Below are 18,286 nucleotides of genomic sequence, written 5' to 3'. Positions count from 1 at the left end.
TGCCTCGTGGGCCCCCACCATAATTAACCCTGGCTTGCTGCCCCTGCAGAGGGACTCAGGCAAGACCTCCCTGACATCATTTCATGGGCCCAGGGGACACTGCAGTCCAATTTGGAGTGTGTCTCTAAGCAGGGATTTGTCATTGCTAGTGGGCTCCTTTTACCTGTCTTGCAAATGTCTCTACTCATCAGTAATTGGCCACAACGTGGAGTTCTGTCTGATCTGTTTTCAGCTGTCCTCACTGCGGTTTGCAAGCAGGATGAAGTTGGTCACCACTGAGCCTGTCATCAATGAAAAGTATGATGCTGAGGTACTAAGGGGGACTTGTGGGCAAGCCTGTCACTGTGCAGAAGGTGTGTGGGTTTGCTGCCTGGGTCACACAAGCCTGGCTTCCCTTTCTACCTCAACCAAAGATGAAATCCTGGGTCAGTCCCTTTCCATTCTGGGGTAGGCCAGAGTCCTCCGAGTCCCTGGACACCTCCTTGGGAGCTGTCCAGGGGAACTGTCTGGGGAATGCCTCTCTTTCTGGTCGGAGTAGAATGGCTACAACCACTTTGGAGAGCATTTCTGGCAACTTTTAGTAAAGAACACATTTACTGATCATTAGACTTTCCTTTAAAACTCTTATAGCATCGTATTTCCTGCAGAGAGGAGCCTCTGCATGCCTTAAGCTTCTGACAAACCAGTTAAACTCCCCAGACTCTAAATCCTGGAGGGAAATGGCAATCCCTGTGGCTCTGCAGGACTAACACACGGTTTCGCGGTTGAGGAGGGAGCAGAGCCTGGAGCTGGTTCTCTGGCTGGAGCAGGCGTGAGGACCACAGGTCCCTGGACCCATCCCCATGGTTCCTCCTTGCGTCAGTCTGGGACGGAACCTGAGGATTCTCATTTCTAGAAGTCCCCCAGTGCTTCTGCTGGCTGTTCTGAGGCCACACTTGGAGAACCACTGGCTCAGTCGTTAAGAGCCTTGGCCTCTTCATCAGCAAGATGCTCTTTCTAAGCCTCAGTTTCTTCCTTTGTGAACTTGGGCAGGAACGAAACACTCTCACAAGATGTTAGGAAGAATAAGATAAGGTAGAAGGTGGAAACCTCTTAGCACAATGCTGTCAGGTTGTAAATGCTCAGTAAATATTATCTAGCACTCTCCACACTTCTACAGATCTGCCTGTCAGTTCTGCCTGTATAATCTACAGACATTCCCAGGTATGTGTGTAAAGGGATTTATAGCAGACAGTGCTCACACAGCTTACTGTAATGGTGAAAAGTTAGGAACATGACCACTAGCCTTTAGTAGGAGAGTAGTTCCAGGAGTTGTGGAGGGAGGGAGCTAGAGCTAGGGCTGTGAGCGTGGAGGATCTCCAGTGGGGACTGAAGTGGCCTGAAGGGTAGCAACTCACATCTACACCAAGTATAAAACCATGCAGAGCAACACTAGTGATTATTTATGGATACAGATGCTCCTCAACTGATGATGGGGTTGTGCCTGATGAACCCATCCTAAGTTGAAAATATCGTAAGTTGAAATGCATTTAACCTTCCAAATATCATTTAGCCTAGCTGGTTTCTACTGAAACATCACTTTTGCACCGTTATAAGGTCAAAGAGTCTTAAGTCGGGCAGGGGACCATCTGTACATGCATATGTGTGGGGTAAAAGCACATGGAGGTGAAAACATGGAAATGAGGCTGGAGGCTCCCTCTGGGAGGTTGGGGAAATGGACTTGGACTAGGGCACACAGGAACTTCATGTTTATCTGCAATATTTTATTTCTTTTTGTAAAAAAGGATTTTATTTACTTATTTTTTTTTTAGAGAGAAGGGAAGGGAGGGAGAGAAACGTCAATGTGAGAGAGAAATATCAATCGGTTGCCTCTCCTATGTGCCCTGACCAAAGACCGAACCCACAACCCAGGCATGTGCCCTGACGGGATCACACTGGCAGACTTTTGCTTTGCTGAACAATGGCCAACCCACTGAGCCACACCAGCCAGGGCTGAAATATTTTATTTCTTTAAAAAAAAAAAAAAAGAAGAGGAAGCCAATTGGCATGTTGTTAAATTCAGATTTTGGGGTCGTCTAATTTTCAGGGTATTTTCTATCCTTTTCTGAAGCTTGAAGTTGATTTGTTTATTTATTTTTCTTATTTTCTCACTTGGTGTTCTCTTAGCTCAGGATGCTCGCATTACCACCTGTGAGCCTGGCTGGGTGGGTGCTGTGCCTGTCAGGGAGGCCTTGCCTGCTCTTTAATGTAATACCTGCTCTGAAATCTGCACCGTTGGTCCTGGACAGCCAAAATTATATATGTCCTTAAATGCGAATGTGCTTATAATCCGTAGGATGAGCATTTTCCTCTATATGCATGAGTTCTTGAGACATGGAAAATTATTTGGGTCACTGCCTTTCCTGGACTAGAGCAACTGGTACTCCCAGGTTTTTCCCAGGACCATCTGCAGTGCTGGCACCTGTTTTCAAGGGGATGGAATACCTAGCTTCTGCAGAATTTCCTTGGCTGGTGGGCCAGGCTGTAAGGCAGGGGACCAGGTTCTTGATTCACTTCTGTTACCAGCTCTGTGTGGTGAGCTGCTCAGCTTCTGAGCGTCAGAATATTCATCTGTGAACTGGGGAGGTTGGACTGATGACCTCCGATGAGCCTGCCACTCCACGGGCTGTGATTCTGTGAGGTGGTGTAAAGCCTCGGCACGAGCAGAGAGCAGAGAGAGACTCGGGGTACCCTACCCTGCCAAGAGGAAATGCTCCTACAGGCTGCAGTGGGGTTGCAGCAGGGAAACTTTGCAGGCTGAGAGCTGCTCCTAGCTTGGGGCTGCACTTAAGCAGAACTCTGTGAATTTTCCATTATGTTTATGATGAAAGCACCTGACCATCAGGGAACTTGTATGAGTCTGTGTTGTTTCCAAGGCACTAATTCCATCCAGAAAATGCTCCTGATTTTTATAAGGGGGTTGGTCAGCCAGGAGGCGCTACCAGCCATGTCCCGTGGGGTCTGCTGCTCTAGCCCTGTGTTTCTGAACACTTTTTCTCTGATCAGTAGAAGAGGGCAGGAGGAGGCCACTGAACATGCCAGGCATCCAGAGAAGTGGCTTACATGCTCTCAGGATGTGACATGGAGGTTGGTGACCCATGGGAGCAGATGGCCCATTTCCCCACATCACCTGATTGGCCCAGAGGGCTAAGCCTTGCTCCCTACACCACACTTGACAGAGTCATCCAGCTGGAGACCCCTGACAGTTCATCCATACTTTGCCTAGCTATGGCATGAGGCATTTTCTAGAGCTGAGACCCCTCAGCCTGGAGGGGAGATGGAATGAGTAGGGAGGGCCTGGCTGACAAGCCTCTCCTGTTCATCTCATAGGAAGCCCACCTGAAGGAGACAATCTCGGTGCTGCCCAGAGGGGCAGAGCCAGGATGGACACAGGTCCTGTGCCTCAACTACCAGGCTTTGTGCCTTGAATTGCCACCGAGCCACCAGGACTCCAGGGTTTTGCCACCCCTTGCTGTGGACTGGTCACAGCTTTGGTTCCAGGATCTCGCTGCCAGGGCCTCCCTCTAGTGGCCATTGTTTGACAACTAAAGGAAGCTCTGTTTTTTATAGTGAAGTCCCTTCCGCCTCTTCCATTGAAAGGCACTCAAGACAGTATATATCAAATGTAAAATGACTTAGGAACTGTTTAGGAACTGTATCATTTACCTATTCACCTAGAGTTTATGGAGCGCTTACTACGTGCCAGGCACTTTGTAAAGCACTAGGGACACATTAGTGTACAAATAAAAACACGAATCTCTGTCCTTGAAGAACTGACAGTCTGCTGGCTCCGGGAGAGACAGACACAATAAACATAAAAAACAGGTCAATTCTAGATCTTGCTGTCTGCGACAGCATGGATAGACCTGGAGGACATTATGCTAAGTGAAGTAAGCCAGACACAGTAAGAAAACTACTGCATGATCCAACTTGCATGCAGGCCCTGAAAAGTTGGGTTCGTAGAGGAGGAAGCAGGGTGGTGGTTACCGGAGTGCTAGCGGAGGTAGGCGGGTGGGGTGTTGGTCCGGGGCACAGCTTCTTAGTCGGTAAGTTTTGAGGGTCTTATGTCCAGCATAGTGATTATAGTTAATGATACTGTGTCATATACGGGAAACTTGCTAAGAAGGTGGGTCTCAAATACTCGTAACACACACAGAAATGGTAACTAGGTAAGGAGATGGTTATGCTAATTAGCTGGCTGTAGTAGTAATTTCACTATATATACACTGTAGTTGGCTGTGTATAATGTGCACCCACGTTTTTGTGTGCACTATACATGGGATTAGAATACCCATGGGATGTAATCATTATAACCAGGTATGATGTGCATCCTTATTTTTCCCACAAAAATTTGGACAAAAAAGTGCACATTATATATACATGGCAAAGTATGGCATATCAAAACATGTTGCACACCTGAAATACATACAATTTATTTTTTTAAAAGGTTTTATTTATTTATTTTTAGGGAGAGGGGAAGGGATGGAGAAAGACAGGGAGAGAAACATTGAGTGGGCGTTTCTTGCACGCCCCCAACTGGGGACCTGGCCTGCAACCCAGGCATGTGCCCTGACAGGGAATCAAGCCGGCAACCTTTCAGTTTGCAAACATTTAAAAACCAAATTGGGTAAATTTTAAGGCTTCGCTTGTTCAATACAGTGGCCAGTACACACATGTGGCTACTTAAAGTAGTTAAAATTTAAAAAATATTAGAATTTACTTCCTTAGTCACACCATCACATTCCATGTATTTAACAGCTATAAGTGGCTTGTGGCGCAGATACAGAACATTTCCATCATTGTAGAAAGTTCTATTAGACAGCAGTGCTCTAGGGTATGTTGCTGATAGACACGTGCCTTGAAAAAATTAGAGCAAGAGTTCTAAAAAGAGTGGTGTGGGGTTTGGGGGCAGTGAGGGTAATTGAGGTGTGCCTAATTTAGAAGCTTTTGAACAAAACCTTGAAGGAGGTGAAGAAATGAGCCATGATAATGCCTGGGAGAAGGGTGTCCCAGGCAGAGAGGACTGGCAGCGCAGAGGCGGTCGTGTGCTAATTTAGTGGGAGTGGGGAGGGCAGCACAAAAGAGGTAATCGGGGCAGATCATGTAGAGACATAGGGATCGCTATTATCCTACAGACACCTATATGGACCCACAGATAAGAGTACAGAAAGGTTCATACAGCACTGTTTGTAGCAACAAAAATTGGAGATGACGCAATTATCAGTGCGAATGAGGATGCCTTTATGCAGTGATTGGGCAGGATGAAGGTGAAAGGGGCATTCACAGAAGGCATCCTGGAGGTGTGGGCTGCCCTGAGAGGGCTACTACCCTCATAGGCTGGGAATATCCTGGGAGCTCCCGGGAGTTGGGTTTTGATGTGGCCCTAGGGGTGGCTGTGCTCACTGTTCTTAGTCTCCTCCACTGTAAGAGGCAGAGGCCAGGGACTGCTGAGGCCCTTCAGACCCTAAACTCACCCTAGTTGGGAAAAGTCACCAGTGGGGAAGGAGTCATCCAGATGCTGATATCACAATCCATGGACCACCAGGAAGGGCCAGAGTATCTGAGCAGAGGGTAGGGAACTGTGGGCTTGAAATGGAAGACGCAGGGTGGCTGCTCTGACTGTCTTCCCTGCCCCCACCAACTATGCTTCCCTGGCAGCGAATGGTCAAGAACCTGGAGAAGGAGCTGGCACTGCTCAAGCAGGAGTTAGCCATCCATGACAGCCTGGTAAGGGGCTGGAGGTGGGGTTGGGATGACTAGCATGTTAGAGGGACTGAGGTCAGGGGGGGCAGAAGTACTAGGTGGGGAGGGGGCAAGAGGGTCAGGCCAGGGATGCTGGATGGGCAGAAGGACTGGGTGGACTGGGGGCCAGATGGATAAAGGGGCCATGTATTCAGGGAGACTGGAGGGACAAAGACTGTTGGGTAGAGGCTAGGGGACCAGTGCTACCTGGTGGACAGAGGTGTCAGATGGTCAGGGAACACACGTAGGCAGTAGGCAGGAGGAAAAGGGGAAGGGGGCTAGAGGCCTGTCAGGTTAGGGTACAGGGAGAGACAACATGATGGGTCAAGATCAGGGGTGGGGGTGGCAGGTTCGGGGAGTGGAGGGGTAGCGACAAGGGGTTGGGGTTGGAGTTCTCCGGCAGCCTGCCTGGGTGGCTGCTCATGGCCCAGAGTGGGCCTCAAGGCAGATGCAGCCATGTGTCTCCCATGGCCCTCATCTTAGAATCTGCCAGCAGAACCCCGTTGGCTTGGAGTAGCAGGCCCACGTTGGGCAGCCTTTGCTTCCCTGACTCCATTGTCCCTTGCTGACTGGTGCACCTGGCCTGTGAGTCAGGCCCTCTCCACCAGGACCTGATGGTGAAGGGACTGGAGCTGGCTTGGTGGCCAGGGCCTGTGCCCATCCTCCCCATCACAGTTCTCAGAATGTCCCTTGCTGCCCCTACTTGGACTCAGGTGCTTTGAGTTCATGGACATGTATTTCATTCTCCTCCAAGGCTAACCGTTCCTTGGTGAACTACGATGCCCTGGATGAAATTCAGATTGCTGAGATCAACTCCCAGGTGCGGAGGTACCTGGAGGGGACGCTGGACGAGATTGACGTAAGGAGTTCCTCCTCAGGGCCCCCATGACCAACCAACCAGGTCGTCCCTGTCCTAGGCACACCCCAACATGGGCTGTGCTGGCCATGGAACCTCACACTGAGTGAATGCAATGGGTGTAGGGTGGGTGGTGGTGGACCCCTGGCCTCAGAGTCCCTTCAGCCCACCAAGGTTTCAGCTTCCACATGTACAGTTATGAGGCTGTGGGTACCCCACAGAGTGGCTAGCATCCTGAACAGCCTTGTACAGACAGGAGGCTGTCCATCACTGGGACACAAGTGAGCCCTGGTGTCAGGCTGCCCTGGACCAAATACCAGCTAAGCTGTCTCCTTGCTGAGTGACTTCAGCGAAAGGCTCCACCCTGTGTATTTTGGGGGCCTCACCTATAAAGTGGGGAATGTAACCAAGCTGGGATGAGGTGAGCTGTAGCACCTCCGGTACTGGCTGTAGCAGGTAGAATGAGGCCATTAAAGGATGATGACCACGCTGGTTGTTTATAAGGAAGACCCCTAAGACCCACGTTGGAGTGGGCCAAGGAGGGAGACAGCCACGTAGGAAAGGGCCCTGAGGGGGAAAGATACATTGTGTTTTTACAGTGCAGGCCAGCAAACTCTTCATCAGGGAGCTACATGGGCAGGACCCCCCTCCCCCCACATCCTGTTACTGTGGGCAGCTGGGACAACTGAGAGGTGGGCTCTCCTTGCCTGCCCTGCTAGAGCTGCCCCAGGCGGACCCTGAGTCAAGGGTAATGCTTGTGGGTTATGGGGCCAAGAGGGGGACTGATGGCTTTCCTTCAGCCGCAAGTGTGTATGTGTCTGTACCTACATAGAAAGGTTTGTAATGGAACCTTGTGAAAGCTGGAGAGAGCTGGGTGGGGAGTAAATTTTCCTTAGTATTTTCAAGAACTAGAATCATTTTGATTTTACAGCAATCTTCATTGAGAAAAGGTGGTTTTTATAGCCTTAATAAATACTTAGCTTGAAAACTACTAATCAGTTGTTCATCTGTTCTTGAGAAGGCTTGTACTGCCACTTCTGTTGAAAGACTGTTTGCAGATGTCCTGTTCTTGAGACAGATGGTCAATGCTTAGCCCAGGGGTCCTGGCTTCTCTACTAAGGTAGACAGAGCCTTGGCCCCGTGGTGCCAAGATCTAACATCTGCCTAGCTCTCTTCTCTGCAGATAATTAACCTTAGACAGATCCGGGAGGTGTTCAACCAGTTCCGGGTAGTTCTGAGGTAAGGGACCCTCCCGACCCACCCAACTCCTCCATCAGACTGTCGTTTTCATTTCCGGTGGCTTGGATGTGTTCTCCAAGCACACCGCCTCTCTCTCATGTGTAAGGAGGGGTTGTGCCCAGGCCCCTGGTGTCCCTGAAAGGCTCTGCCCCTGCATGCTCAGATCCTCCCACCCTTCTCTTCCCTGGGGGAAGCCTGGATGACAGCCCTCCATTCAAGGGCTACTCAGAGAGGAAGCAGTACCTAGTGGATGTTTCCTGAGTTCATCAATTGGACAGGATGCCCTGAGTGTGGCCAGAGCAGGGCATCGTGATTACTCCCTGCTCCCCGAGCCCCACCTCAGGAGTTATTTGTGGTTTCTTTGATACATATATCCCTGTAGCCTGAATGGCTTATGTTGGGTAGTATCACAGAAGCTGATCATGTGATTCCAAAGCGCCTGCTAGAGACAGAACCCAGGTGGGGAAGTGTGGTCCCAATGCAGGCTTACAGTCCTGTTCAAGTCATCTTGGAGCAGTTGTGCCTGGCACATACGGTAGGCCCTGCAGATTTACGGGTTTGACAATGGATATTATGTACAATGGGAATTCAGGGGCATAGAATGAGCTGCTTTTGTCTGTTCTGGTTTGTAGTAAAGGCCTGGCTCCTTTGCAAGGGGCCATACCCATATGACTTCTAGCTCTAGTACATGGCTCAGCATGGCCCCAGTATGAAGTTTTCTTTCACTCTCTCCCCCAAGCCAACAAGAACAGGAAATAGAGTCCACTTTGCGCCGGAAGTACACACTCATAGACAAGAATGACTTTGCAGCCATTTCTGCTGTCCAGAAGGTAAGCACAGTTGCCTTTTGCTGACAGCATTCATGTCAGATTTTCCTATCCCCAGTCCTTTCCAGAGGCAGCAAGTGTCCTGCATTAAAACCAGTCTAGGAACAAATAAAGGTAACCCCAGGATGAGTGGGGGTGACCTGTGCAAGAGTATATCACATATAATTCAAAATGATCTCCAAAACTGGAGACAAGGCTAGTCACAAACAGGACCAATTCCTGAAGTTGGATGCGAACAGCCCTTAGGATTCTCAGGGTATGGAATGAAACACCAGATCAGTGAGAGGAGTTAATGTGGAAAGTGCACTTTTGTTGGGGTGGTCAGAGACAGATTTGTTGGGGACAGCCTGAAGCCAACAGCAGTAGCAGCCACCACATCTTGGTGTGGGCTAAACATGCCCATCCAAGCCTTGGGCCCATACACACTGGGGTGCCCAAGGGGCCCATGCTTTTCACCTAACCCTTGGCCCTGTGGCTGGCCTCTATCCAGGCAGGGCTTATGGATGCTGATGGTCACCTAGTTGGTGAGGCTGATGGACAAGGCTTTGGAGTTGGGGTCGTCCCTTTTTCTACCAAAGCTGGGAAGAAAGCCAAGTCCAAGAAGACATTGAAGGAGCAGCTCAGGTAAGTGACCTTCCTGCTGTTCTGCTTGTTCAGTAGCTGGCCCTCCTTGGATGGGGAAAGGGAGGACAAACTATCGTCTTTTTCCCCCTGATGTCTTAGCAACTATATGGTTATAGTGCATCTCACTGCTACCAGTACTAGTAACATCTGCGGAGCCCAGCCTGGCTCTGGTCACTTCTCATCTGCACAGCAACCCCATGAGTTGGGAGTTAATTTTACTGATGAAGAAATCGAGGCTCAGAAAGGGGAAGTCACTTTCAAGGTCACTCTGCTGCTGGTGGTAGAGTTGAAGTGAAAAGCTGGGTCAGCATTTGTTCTCTAGTATCTCATGTGGAAACCTCACCTCCCAACCGGGTCCTTCTGGGGCCCAGCTGACTGGCACTCACACCACTCTAAAACTCCAATTTACCTTTCAGACAAGACCTTTGTGTGTGCAAGGTACGAAGAGGGTCAGGGTTCACTTAATGAGCCACTCTTATTAAGTGTAAGCATGGCTTACTCTTGTGCTGTACAGTAGTGAACGAGAGCACAGGTTCTGGAGGTGATGCCTGTGTTCACCTCCTTGCTCTGTACTTTCTTCATCCATGGGGTCACCTTGTTTAAGGCATGAGAGCCTCTCTGTGCCTTGGTTTCTCATCTCCAAAATGGGAATAATAAGCCTGGTGGGTAGCTCATTGGTCAGAGCATTGTCCTGATACCCCCAAGATTTTGGGTTTGATCCCCAGTCAGGGCACACACAAGAATGAACCAGTGAGTGCATAAATAAATGGAACAACAAATTGATGTTTCTCTTTCACTCTCACTCCTTTCCTCTTTCTCTCTCTGAAATCAATAAGTTAAAATTTAAAACATAAAATGGGAATAATAATAGCATCAAAGTCACTGGGGTTGTTAAGTGAGTAAATGCATTCCCTATACCTGGAAAGTAAATGGGAGTCTGTTGTTACTGTTGTTATCACTTGTGAAAGAATGTGGGCCACAACTGGGTGCAGAGTTGGGTAGCAGGGATTGCTGATGCCCCTGGCTGACTCCTGCTCTCCAGGAAGGGCAGTTACACCCTAGCACTCTCTATTCAGCCGCCAGGTAATTGGTGCAACAATAGGTGGATCGATGCTTGCCCCCCACCCCCCAAAGCACACGTGTTGCAAGAAAATGAAAAGCGGAGGAAACAGCATAAAGAGCTGGGGGCAACCTCCTGTCAGTTCAGGCCTGCTCAGATGCGCCTCTCTGTGAGGGAGAACCGTGCGCCATCACTTGGAGAGGGCAGGTGGCCACTTTCCTGGGGGTTGGGGTGATCACTGACGTAGGCCCGGAGAGCAGGTCTTGGACTGTCAGAGCAGACCTGTCCCGCTTTCCCATTGGTCCACAGTCAGACCCACCCTAGATGGAGGCTCTGCAGCTCTTTCCCAAAGATTCCTGTGTGACCAAGACCTCAGCATTCGTGATGCTCCTGTGATCAGTTTGCAGCCCACCCCCCAGGTTCCTGTGCTTTCACACCTGGAGATGTCCTACTCTTCCCAGGTGTCTCCTGCTGAGACTGCTGCAGGGACAGTTCCTTATTCTCATAAAAAGGAGAAAAAGGCTCTCCTCTTTCTCTTCAGCTGCATGGCTCAGGGGCATACTCTTTGTCCTTTGACTTAAGTACGTGATCAGGACTGGAGCTGTGCAGGATGGCGCTTCTGGTGTGTGAGGGCTGAGAAAGGCCACTCTGTCAGTGTGGGAGATGCCTCCCTGCACTTGACTGAGCCCTGGGGTCTCCCTGACTTCTCCTTCCAGCTCCTCGGCAAGAAAGGAAGGTGCCGGCAGCCCTGTGAGTGGCAAGGACGTGGATATTTCCACCTCCAAGACCCAGCTGACCACATCCTCCAAAGACGGAGATGTGAAAGACGTGCTTTCTCGGGACCGGGAGACCTCCAACTTCGAAACGCTTCCCTCAGAGTCCCCAAAGGAGGAGCTGCGCCCACCCAGGTGACCTTCTAACACTAACTCCTGCAGCGGATCATCCAGAACCAGAGTGTGATCCACAACACGTAAAGAGCACCTGCACATAAAACAGGCAAAGACTAGGAAAAGGTTCAAAAACAAGAAACGTGGTGGCTATATGTGGGCAAAATGGTCCAACATCAGGAGTCATCCAGGATATACAATTATTAATTGATTAATTAATTTTAGAGCGGGGCAAAGGGAGGGAAAAAGAGGGAGAGAAACATCCATACGAGAAGCTTCGATCTGTTTGTTGCCTCTTATATGCACCCTGACTGAGGACTGAACTGGCAACCTTTTGCTTTGCAGGTTGACTCCCAACCAGTTGAGCCACACCCGTCAGGGGAAGATACACAGTTACACACAGAATCATTTAGACCCTCCAAGTAGCCATTATTTTAATAATTGAATTTGCATATTTTTTGAATAAGTAATATACTTAAAATTTTTTCAAGATATTAGACCCTTTTCCTCCAGCTGCAGTTACTCTGGTGAGTGAGTAATTACGTTTTTAGGAATCTATCCTGAGGAAATAAATAATGATTCATATAAGAATCAACCAATGAATGCATAAATGGAAAGAGATTTGTGCAAAAAAAAATTCATTGCATCATTAATTTAAAAAGTAAACAAGCCATTTTTTAAAAACACCTTAATAGCCAACATTAGGGAAAGGTCTCTAAGTAAATCATTATCTCCTCCCTTGAAATGTACATGGATGTGCATGAAGAATTTTTTTCCTCTAGCCTGTGAACACTGCTAAACATTCAGAGAAACTGAAAGAACTATACAGTGAACAGCCCCTTGATTTTGCAATTAACATGTACCATACTTATTTCATTATGTGTCCATCTTTCACTCCTTTCCTCCATCCATCCATTTCACAGTAAGGGGCAGACAAGTCCCTTCTCCAGCCCCAGCACTCCATCTTACATCTCATGAACTAGAGGTCTCAAAGAAATTGTAATAGCATGAAAGGATGCTTCTGAGGAGAAAGCTGTAAAATTTTATGTACCACATGATCCCAAACATTTAAAAACCTATCAAAGAAATCCCCGAAGGAGACACACCAGAGTGTGGTTGTCAGTAGGTAGTGAGTGGTTGTTTTGCTTTCTGTGTGTTACACACTGATTCCCCGGCTGTCCTTAGTTTCTGCAGGGCTCATGTGCCCTTGTGTGCTGAGGAACACAGAGATGGGAGAATGATTCCTACAGTGTCGCTGCCGTCCGGGGCAGGTGGTGCAGGGTGGAGCAGGAATGCTGGCCTCCTGCTCACAGAGCCCCAGGGAAGAAAGGTGAAAAGCCCAGTGACGCTAAGATAGCTGTCCCCTTTCTCCCCCAACCCTACCCCATCTTCAGGCCTAGCACCCCACCCTCCAAGCCTGTGGCCTTTGAGGATTTTAAGAATGAGCGAGGGAGTGAGATCAACCGCATCTTCAAAGAAAACAAATCCATCTTGAATGAGCGGAGGAAAAGGGCCAGTGAGACCACACAGCGCATCAATGCCATCAAGCACGAGATTGATGTGACCAAGGCAGCATTAGATTTCCAGAAATCACTGCGGGAGAAGCAAGGTAAGTGTGATGGGAAGGTGGCTGGGGCCTGTGGGGTCAAAGTCATCCTGCTTAGAATGCGACCATCCTGGGCACTGGAGGACGGAGATGGGAAGGGCTATCTGGGGGAGTTAGGATGCAGCCTTCATCCCTGGGCCATCACTATGCTGTAGTCAGCCCGGGGGAGCCACAGGGTCCTTCCCTGTCAGCCCGCCTCTTCATGGGTCTGGGAAACGGGGGAAGGTGGGTGATGGTGGCACCAGACATGCCCCCACCCGGAACATCCAGGGTGAAGTTCTTATAGGACCAGCAAACACTTCTTTGTCCCTTCTGCCCACATTTTCTTTGAATATGCCACCCTTACTACGTATTTACTTGTTTCAAATAATGTATATGAATGGCACGCTGACATAGCTTTCATTCCTAATCATACCTGAAAATGGATATTTAAAATTTTTTTACTTATTACTGGGACAATGCTTTAACCAACTGAGCCACCTGGACAGGGCTGAAAATGGCTATTTTTAAAGGATGAGATGAAGAAGAAATAATACTTTATTTATTTTAAAAAGATTTTCTTTATATTTAGAGAGGGGAAGGGAGGGAGAAATAGAGGCAACCACCATCAGTGTGTGGTTGCCTCTTGAGCACCACCCCACTGGGGACCTGGCCCGCAACCCAGGTTTGTGCCCTGACCAGGTATAGCAACAGTGACACTTTGGTGTGCATTGTGGTGCTCAGTCTGTTGAGCCAGGGCTGAAGAAGGAATAATATTTTAAAACACTTAAAATTTTATCTGTCAGCATCAAGAAACATTTTTGCTCTTTTCCCTCCAAAGTAGTTATTTTCCCAATGATTGTTTTTTCTTTTCTTTTTTGAAAATTTAATTTAATTTATTTTTAGAGAGAGGGGAAAGGAGGGAGAGAAACATCATTGTGCAAGAGAAACATCAATTTGTTGCCTCTTGCACGCCTCCAACTGGGGACTCAGCTGGCAACGCAGGCCTATGCCCTAACTGGGAATTGAACTGGCAACCTTTTAGTATGCAGGCTGGCACTCAATCCACTGAGCCACATCAGCCAGGGCTCCCATTGGTTGTTAAAATATCAAATAAAATACCTATATCTTGAAAGAACAGGTCAAGTAAATTCATTTTAAAAACTGCCTGCTGAGCCCTGGCTGGTGTAGCTCAGTGGATTGAGTGCGGGCCTGTGAACCAAAGGATAGCAGTTCGATTCCCAGTCAGGGCACATGCCTGGGTTGCAGGACAGGTCCCAGCAGGGGACCCACGAGAGGCAACCTTACATTGATATTCTCTTTCTCTCTCCTTTTCTTCCCTTTTAAAAGATAAATAAATAAAATCTTTAAAAATATATAAAATAAAAATATATAAAATAAAATAAAATAAAATAAAAACTACCTGCTCGGCACCTTGATTGGCAGCTACCTATCAGCCCAGAAAGGTCAGGAATTTAGAACATTAATAATTAGTCTTTTGTGAGAAAAATGAAAAACCATCTTAAGTTCAAATCTTTCAAGCTCTTCCTTGACGATACCCAGAGAACCCTGGGCAGTAACAGTGTTCAGACACCCCATCTCAGAGCCCTGTGAAGACTGTAAAGAGTACTCAGTAAGGGTTTGTGTCTGTCAGAGTGACCCGATCAGGGGCGTCCCACAGCACACAGTCGCTCTGCACTGAAGGCAAGGGGCCTGGTGAGGTGACTCTGGACTGCTGTCCCACTCCGGGTACCTTGAATGGGGACCTTTGCCTCTCCATTAATAGTGTCGGTGACCCTTAACATGTCCAACTTTTACCTCCCAAAGTTCATTCGAAGTGCTAGTATTTTCCTCCAATGTTGGGGGACTGCCGCATACCCCCTAGCCACACATGCCAGACTCACTTTCCAGGGGTCCTGGGGTGGAAGTCCCACACCCCGGGGTGGCTGACATGACATGTTTGCTGAGCGTTCAAGGTGCTGTGGGCAGTGGATAGCTGGGTGAGTGGCTGCACAGACCGTATTATTTTGTCTTAGCCCATCAATCCTCACTGAAGTAACCTTAAAAAAGGTCCATACAAAGAGGCTGTGAGTGGAGTATATGACGAATAGCACAAACGACTCCTGTCCTCCTGGGGCCTCTGATAGCTACTCAGTAGGATTTAGACATCTGATTGTCTCTAACAAGAAGGTAGATGATGAACGTTCAAATCATGAAGAAGAGAGTCTGGCCCTGGCTGGGTAGCTCAGTTGGTTACAGCATCATCCCCACACACCAAGGTTGCAGGTTCGATTCTAGTCAGGGCACATATAAGAATCAACCAGCGAATGCATAAATAAGTGGAACAACAAAATTGATGTTTCTCTCTCTCTCAAATCAATAAATTTAAAAAAAAGACAATTTGAAATGTGGGTTTACATGTACTGTTAATAATAAGGAACCTGCCCTGGCTTGTGTGACTCAGTGGATTGAGCGCCTTTGAACCAAAGGGTCGCCAGTTTGATTCTCTGTCAGGACACATGCGTGGGTTGCGGGGCGCATGAGAGGCAACCACACATTGATGTTTCTGTCCCTCTCTTTCTCCCTCCTTTATGCTCTAAAAATAAATTAAAATCTTAAAAAAACAATAAGGGCCCTGGCTGGTGTAGTTCAGTGGATTGAGCGCGGGCCTGTGAACCAGACGATCTTGGTTCGATTCCCAGTCAGGGCACATGCCTGGGTTGCAGGCCAGTTCCCAGCAAGGGACCCACGAGAGGCAACCATACATTGATATTTCTCTCCCTCTCTTCTTCCCTTCCCCTCTAAAGATAAATAAATAAAAATTTTAAAAAACCAATAAGGAACCTTGCCCAAGTGCTTTGTGGAACTAGCCAGTGATGGCAGTACATGTATATAATTTACAAAAAAGGTAAACATCCGTATAATAGAAGTGCCTACTGAATAGATTTGACTGATGGGGTTTAAGATCAAAATAAGTGTGAAGCATGGGCCACCTCTATCCTCCCCCCTGCCCACCCATCCTGTTTGTCCTAGAAATGCCCATGCGGCCCTCTGATCTGAGCTCCCTCTCCCCGTGAGACCTGTCCTGGTAGCCTGGCCTGCATCAGCTTTGCCCACGCCACGCAGTGCCCTAGCCTGTCCTCTTGTCTCCTGTGTGGTGCGTTGCCAGCACGCTCCTCTTTCTGGACTGCCTTCCTCCCCTCACCGCAGGCGGGCACGTCATTCCCTGATTTCCATCCTCCTGCAGGTGAGTATGAAAACAAGGGGCTGATTATCATCGATGAGGAGGAATTCCTGCTGATCCTGAAGCTCAAAGACCTCAAGAAGCAGTACCGTTCTGAGTATCAGGACCTGCGTGACCTCAGGGCTGAGATCCAGTACTGCGAGCACCTTGTGGATCAGTGTCGCCACCGCCTGCTCACAGGTGCACCATTTGGGAAGGTTGGCTGACCATCAGAGGTTCCGGGATGCACAGGGCAGGGCCACCTTGTGGGGTCTAGAAGCAGCTTCAGAGCTTCTCTCTGGCAGGGGCAGGGGCAGGGACTGGGCAGGAGCTTCAGATGTTTGTTTCCAGGACTTTGTGGACAGTACACAGAGACGGGAAAGGGTGAGACCCTAGAGCAGGAAGTGACAGGGTGAACCTGTGACAAGCACACAGAGCCTTTACCTGCTTCCGCAGGGACTCCCCCACACCTCACAGTGCTGTCTCCCCTTCTCCTTGCAGAATTTGATATCTGGTACAACGAGTCCTTCTTCATCCCCGAGGACATGCAGGTGGCACTGAAACCGGGTAGCAGCATCCGGCCAGGCATGGTGCCTGCCAGCAGGATTGTGTCTCTGGTGAGTGCCACAAGGTTGGGGTGGGGATGATGGGAGAGCAGGGGTCAGTGGGCAGTGCCTCTTGTCCTCTGTTCTCCCCACAAACATGGCAGTGTATGGGCTGCTCTCCCCTGGCTGCCCGGGCAGGTGGGAAGCTACAGGTCTCTACCTAGTTATCAAGGATGGGGTCACAGATAACACCGCTTATGGTTGCCACCGTTTTGGATGGCTCATCCGGTCCAAGTGCCAGTTGCACGGTGTCTGTGATGACGCTGGCAAACACGGGCCTGTGAGCTACCATGGGTGGGGATTTGCAGACCCAGCGAGGGGCTGTCCTGATGCCCACCACAGGCCTTGTCAGGGTGAATCTTCAACAAGGCCAAGTGTAAGGGACTATCCAGAGTTGGGCCTGCCCTAGGGAGAAGATGACCAGGACAAGTTCAGCCAGCTGCAGCAGATGATGCTGCCTGATGGCCCTGACTCCATCTCCTTCTACAATGCCAAAGTCAAGACAGAACAAAAGGTAACTGGGGACGTTCACATCTCCAGGAAGGAGGGCCTCAGGGACCTCATTCCCAGGACACCCAGGACCACTCCTCCCTTTACAGAGGCAGAGGAGGAATGCACCCGCTCAGGGGGACCCAGTCACCTAGAGTCAGTCAGTGGGCATCTGCTGCCAGCCCCAGAGTTCAGGGGCTGGGCTGAGCCCACTGGGGTCCGACAGACCGTGCCAGACCTGGGCATGGCTGATGAGTGCTAAGGCGGCCCATGTGAATCATCCCTTTGTCCATTTATCCACACTGTAGAGGCTACCCACCCATTAGTCACTTAGTAGCCATCCCAGTTAGCACATCAGCTGTCATGGTATTGCAGTGCTGGTGTGCACGTCACCCTTTTACTTCATGGTGGCCCCAAAGAACGAGTTGCCATGTTAGCAATATGGATATGCCAAAGAAAAGCCGTAAAGTGTGTGTGTGTGTGTGTGCGCGCGTGCGCAAACTTTTCAATTTCAGGCATCTACTGGGGGTCTTAAAATGTATCACCTGCAGATAAGGGGCGGGGGCTACTGTATCATCACATCATTTAATGGGACAGTTTTATATTTACAAGATGAAAAGAGTTATAGGGATGGACAGTGGAGATGGTTGCACAACACTATGAATGCATTCCATACCACTGAACCATATACTTCAAGATTGTTAAGAAGGTGTATTTTGCTGTAATAAAAAATTGTGGGACAGAGGGAGAGAGCTCCAGTTAGTGTGAGAGCTGCGGCTTAGTTCCCCACCCTGGTGGGGATCCTGGACTCCCCTACATATCCCAGACTGGTTTTAGCATTTACTTGCTCACTGCCCACCCACTGTCTGGGAGCCCAGCGGCGCATTAAAAGGGCAGGACTCGTGAACATCTAGTCGATTTGCAGAGGAAGGGCCCTCAGAGTACATGGACCCCCACCTCTTCTCTTTTAACTTAATTCTTGTCAGAAACTTTCAAGTAGGCCCTTGAAACGTGCATGTCTCCGTTGAAACATGCCTGACACACCATTTAAAAAGTTTTACCTACTTTCTTTAGGATTAAAAATGGAATTTTATTTCCCACAGAATTGGG

General features: G+C 49.0%; 1 protein-coding gene and 1 long non-coding RNA gene across 7 annotated transcripts in view; one reads left to right on the top strand and one right to left on the bottom strand.

Moving 5' to 3' along the window:
• The window catches only part of LOC118976193 (uncharacterized), a 57,693-nt gene that overhangs the window by 21,627 nt on the left and 17,780 nt on the right, over positions 1 to 18,286 (bottom strand). The window lies entirely within an intron of this gene.
• KIF9 (kinesin family member 9) overlaps positions 1 to 18,286 on the top strand; it is a 43,799-nt gene that overhangs the window by 25,072 nt on the left and 441 nt on the right. For 3 of the 5 annotated variants that reach the window (XM_037030570.1, XM_037030566.1, XM_037030565.1), the window contains 11 exons: positions 233 to 310; positions 5,698 to 5,766; positions 6,536 to 6,640; positions 7,821 to 7,876; positions 8,616 to 8,706; positions 9,194 to 9,327; positions 11,104 to 11,295; positions 12,669 to 12,883; positions 16,107 to 16,283; positions 16,584 to 16,699; positions 17,097 to 17,201. In XM_037030570.1, the coding sequence (XP_036886465.1) occupies positions 233 to 310; positions 5,698 to 5,766; positions 6,536 to 6,640; positions 7,821 to 7,876; positions 8,616 to 8,706; positions 9,194 to 9,327; positions 11,104 to 11,295; positions 12,669 to 12,883; positions 16,107 to 16,283; positions 16,584 to 16,699; positions 17,097 to 17,201 (1,338 nt within the window). The remainder of the gene's footprint in view (positions 1 to 232; positions 311 to 5,697; positions 5,767 to 6,535; positions 6,641 to 7,820; positions 7,877 to 8,615; positions 8,707 to 9,193; positions 9,328 to 11,103; positions 11,296 to 12,668; positions 12,884 to 16,106; positions 16,284 to 16,583; positions 16,700 to 17,096; positions 17,202 to 18,286) is intronic. The other 2 variants (XM_037030569.1, XM_037030568.1) reach the window with 2 other exon arrangements.

Source organism: Sturnira hondurensis, unplaced genomic scaffold (genome assembly GCF_014824575.4).
Source record: "Sturnira hondurensis isolate 20B ecotype Veracruz unplaced genomic scaffold, ASM1482457v3 Scaffold0020787, whole genome shotgun sequence".
In the NCBI taxonomy this organism is placed as follows: domain Eukaryota; kingdom Metazoa; phylum Chordata; class Mammalia; order Chiroptera; family Phyllostomidae; genus Sturnira; species Sturnira hondurensis.
The sequence above is the reverse complement of the archived record's forward strand: the minus strand, read 5'-3'. Positions and strand labels throughout refer to the sequence as shown.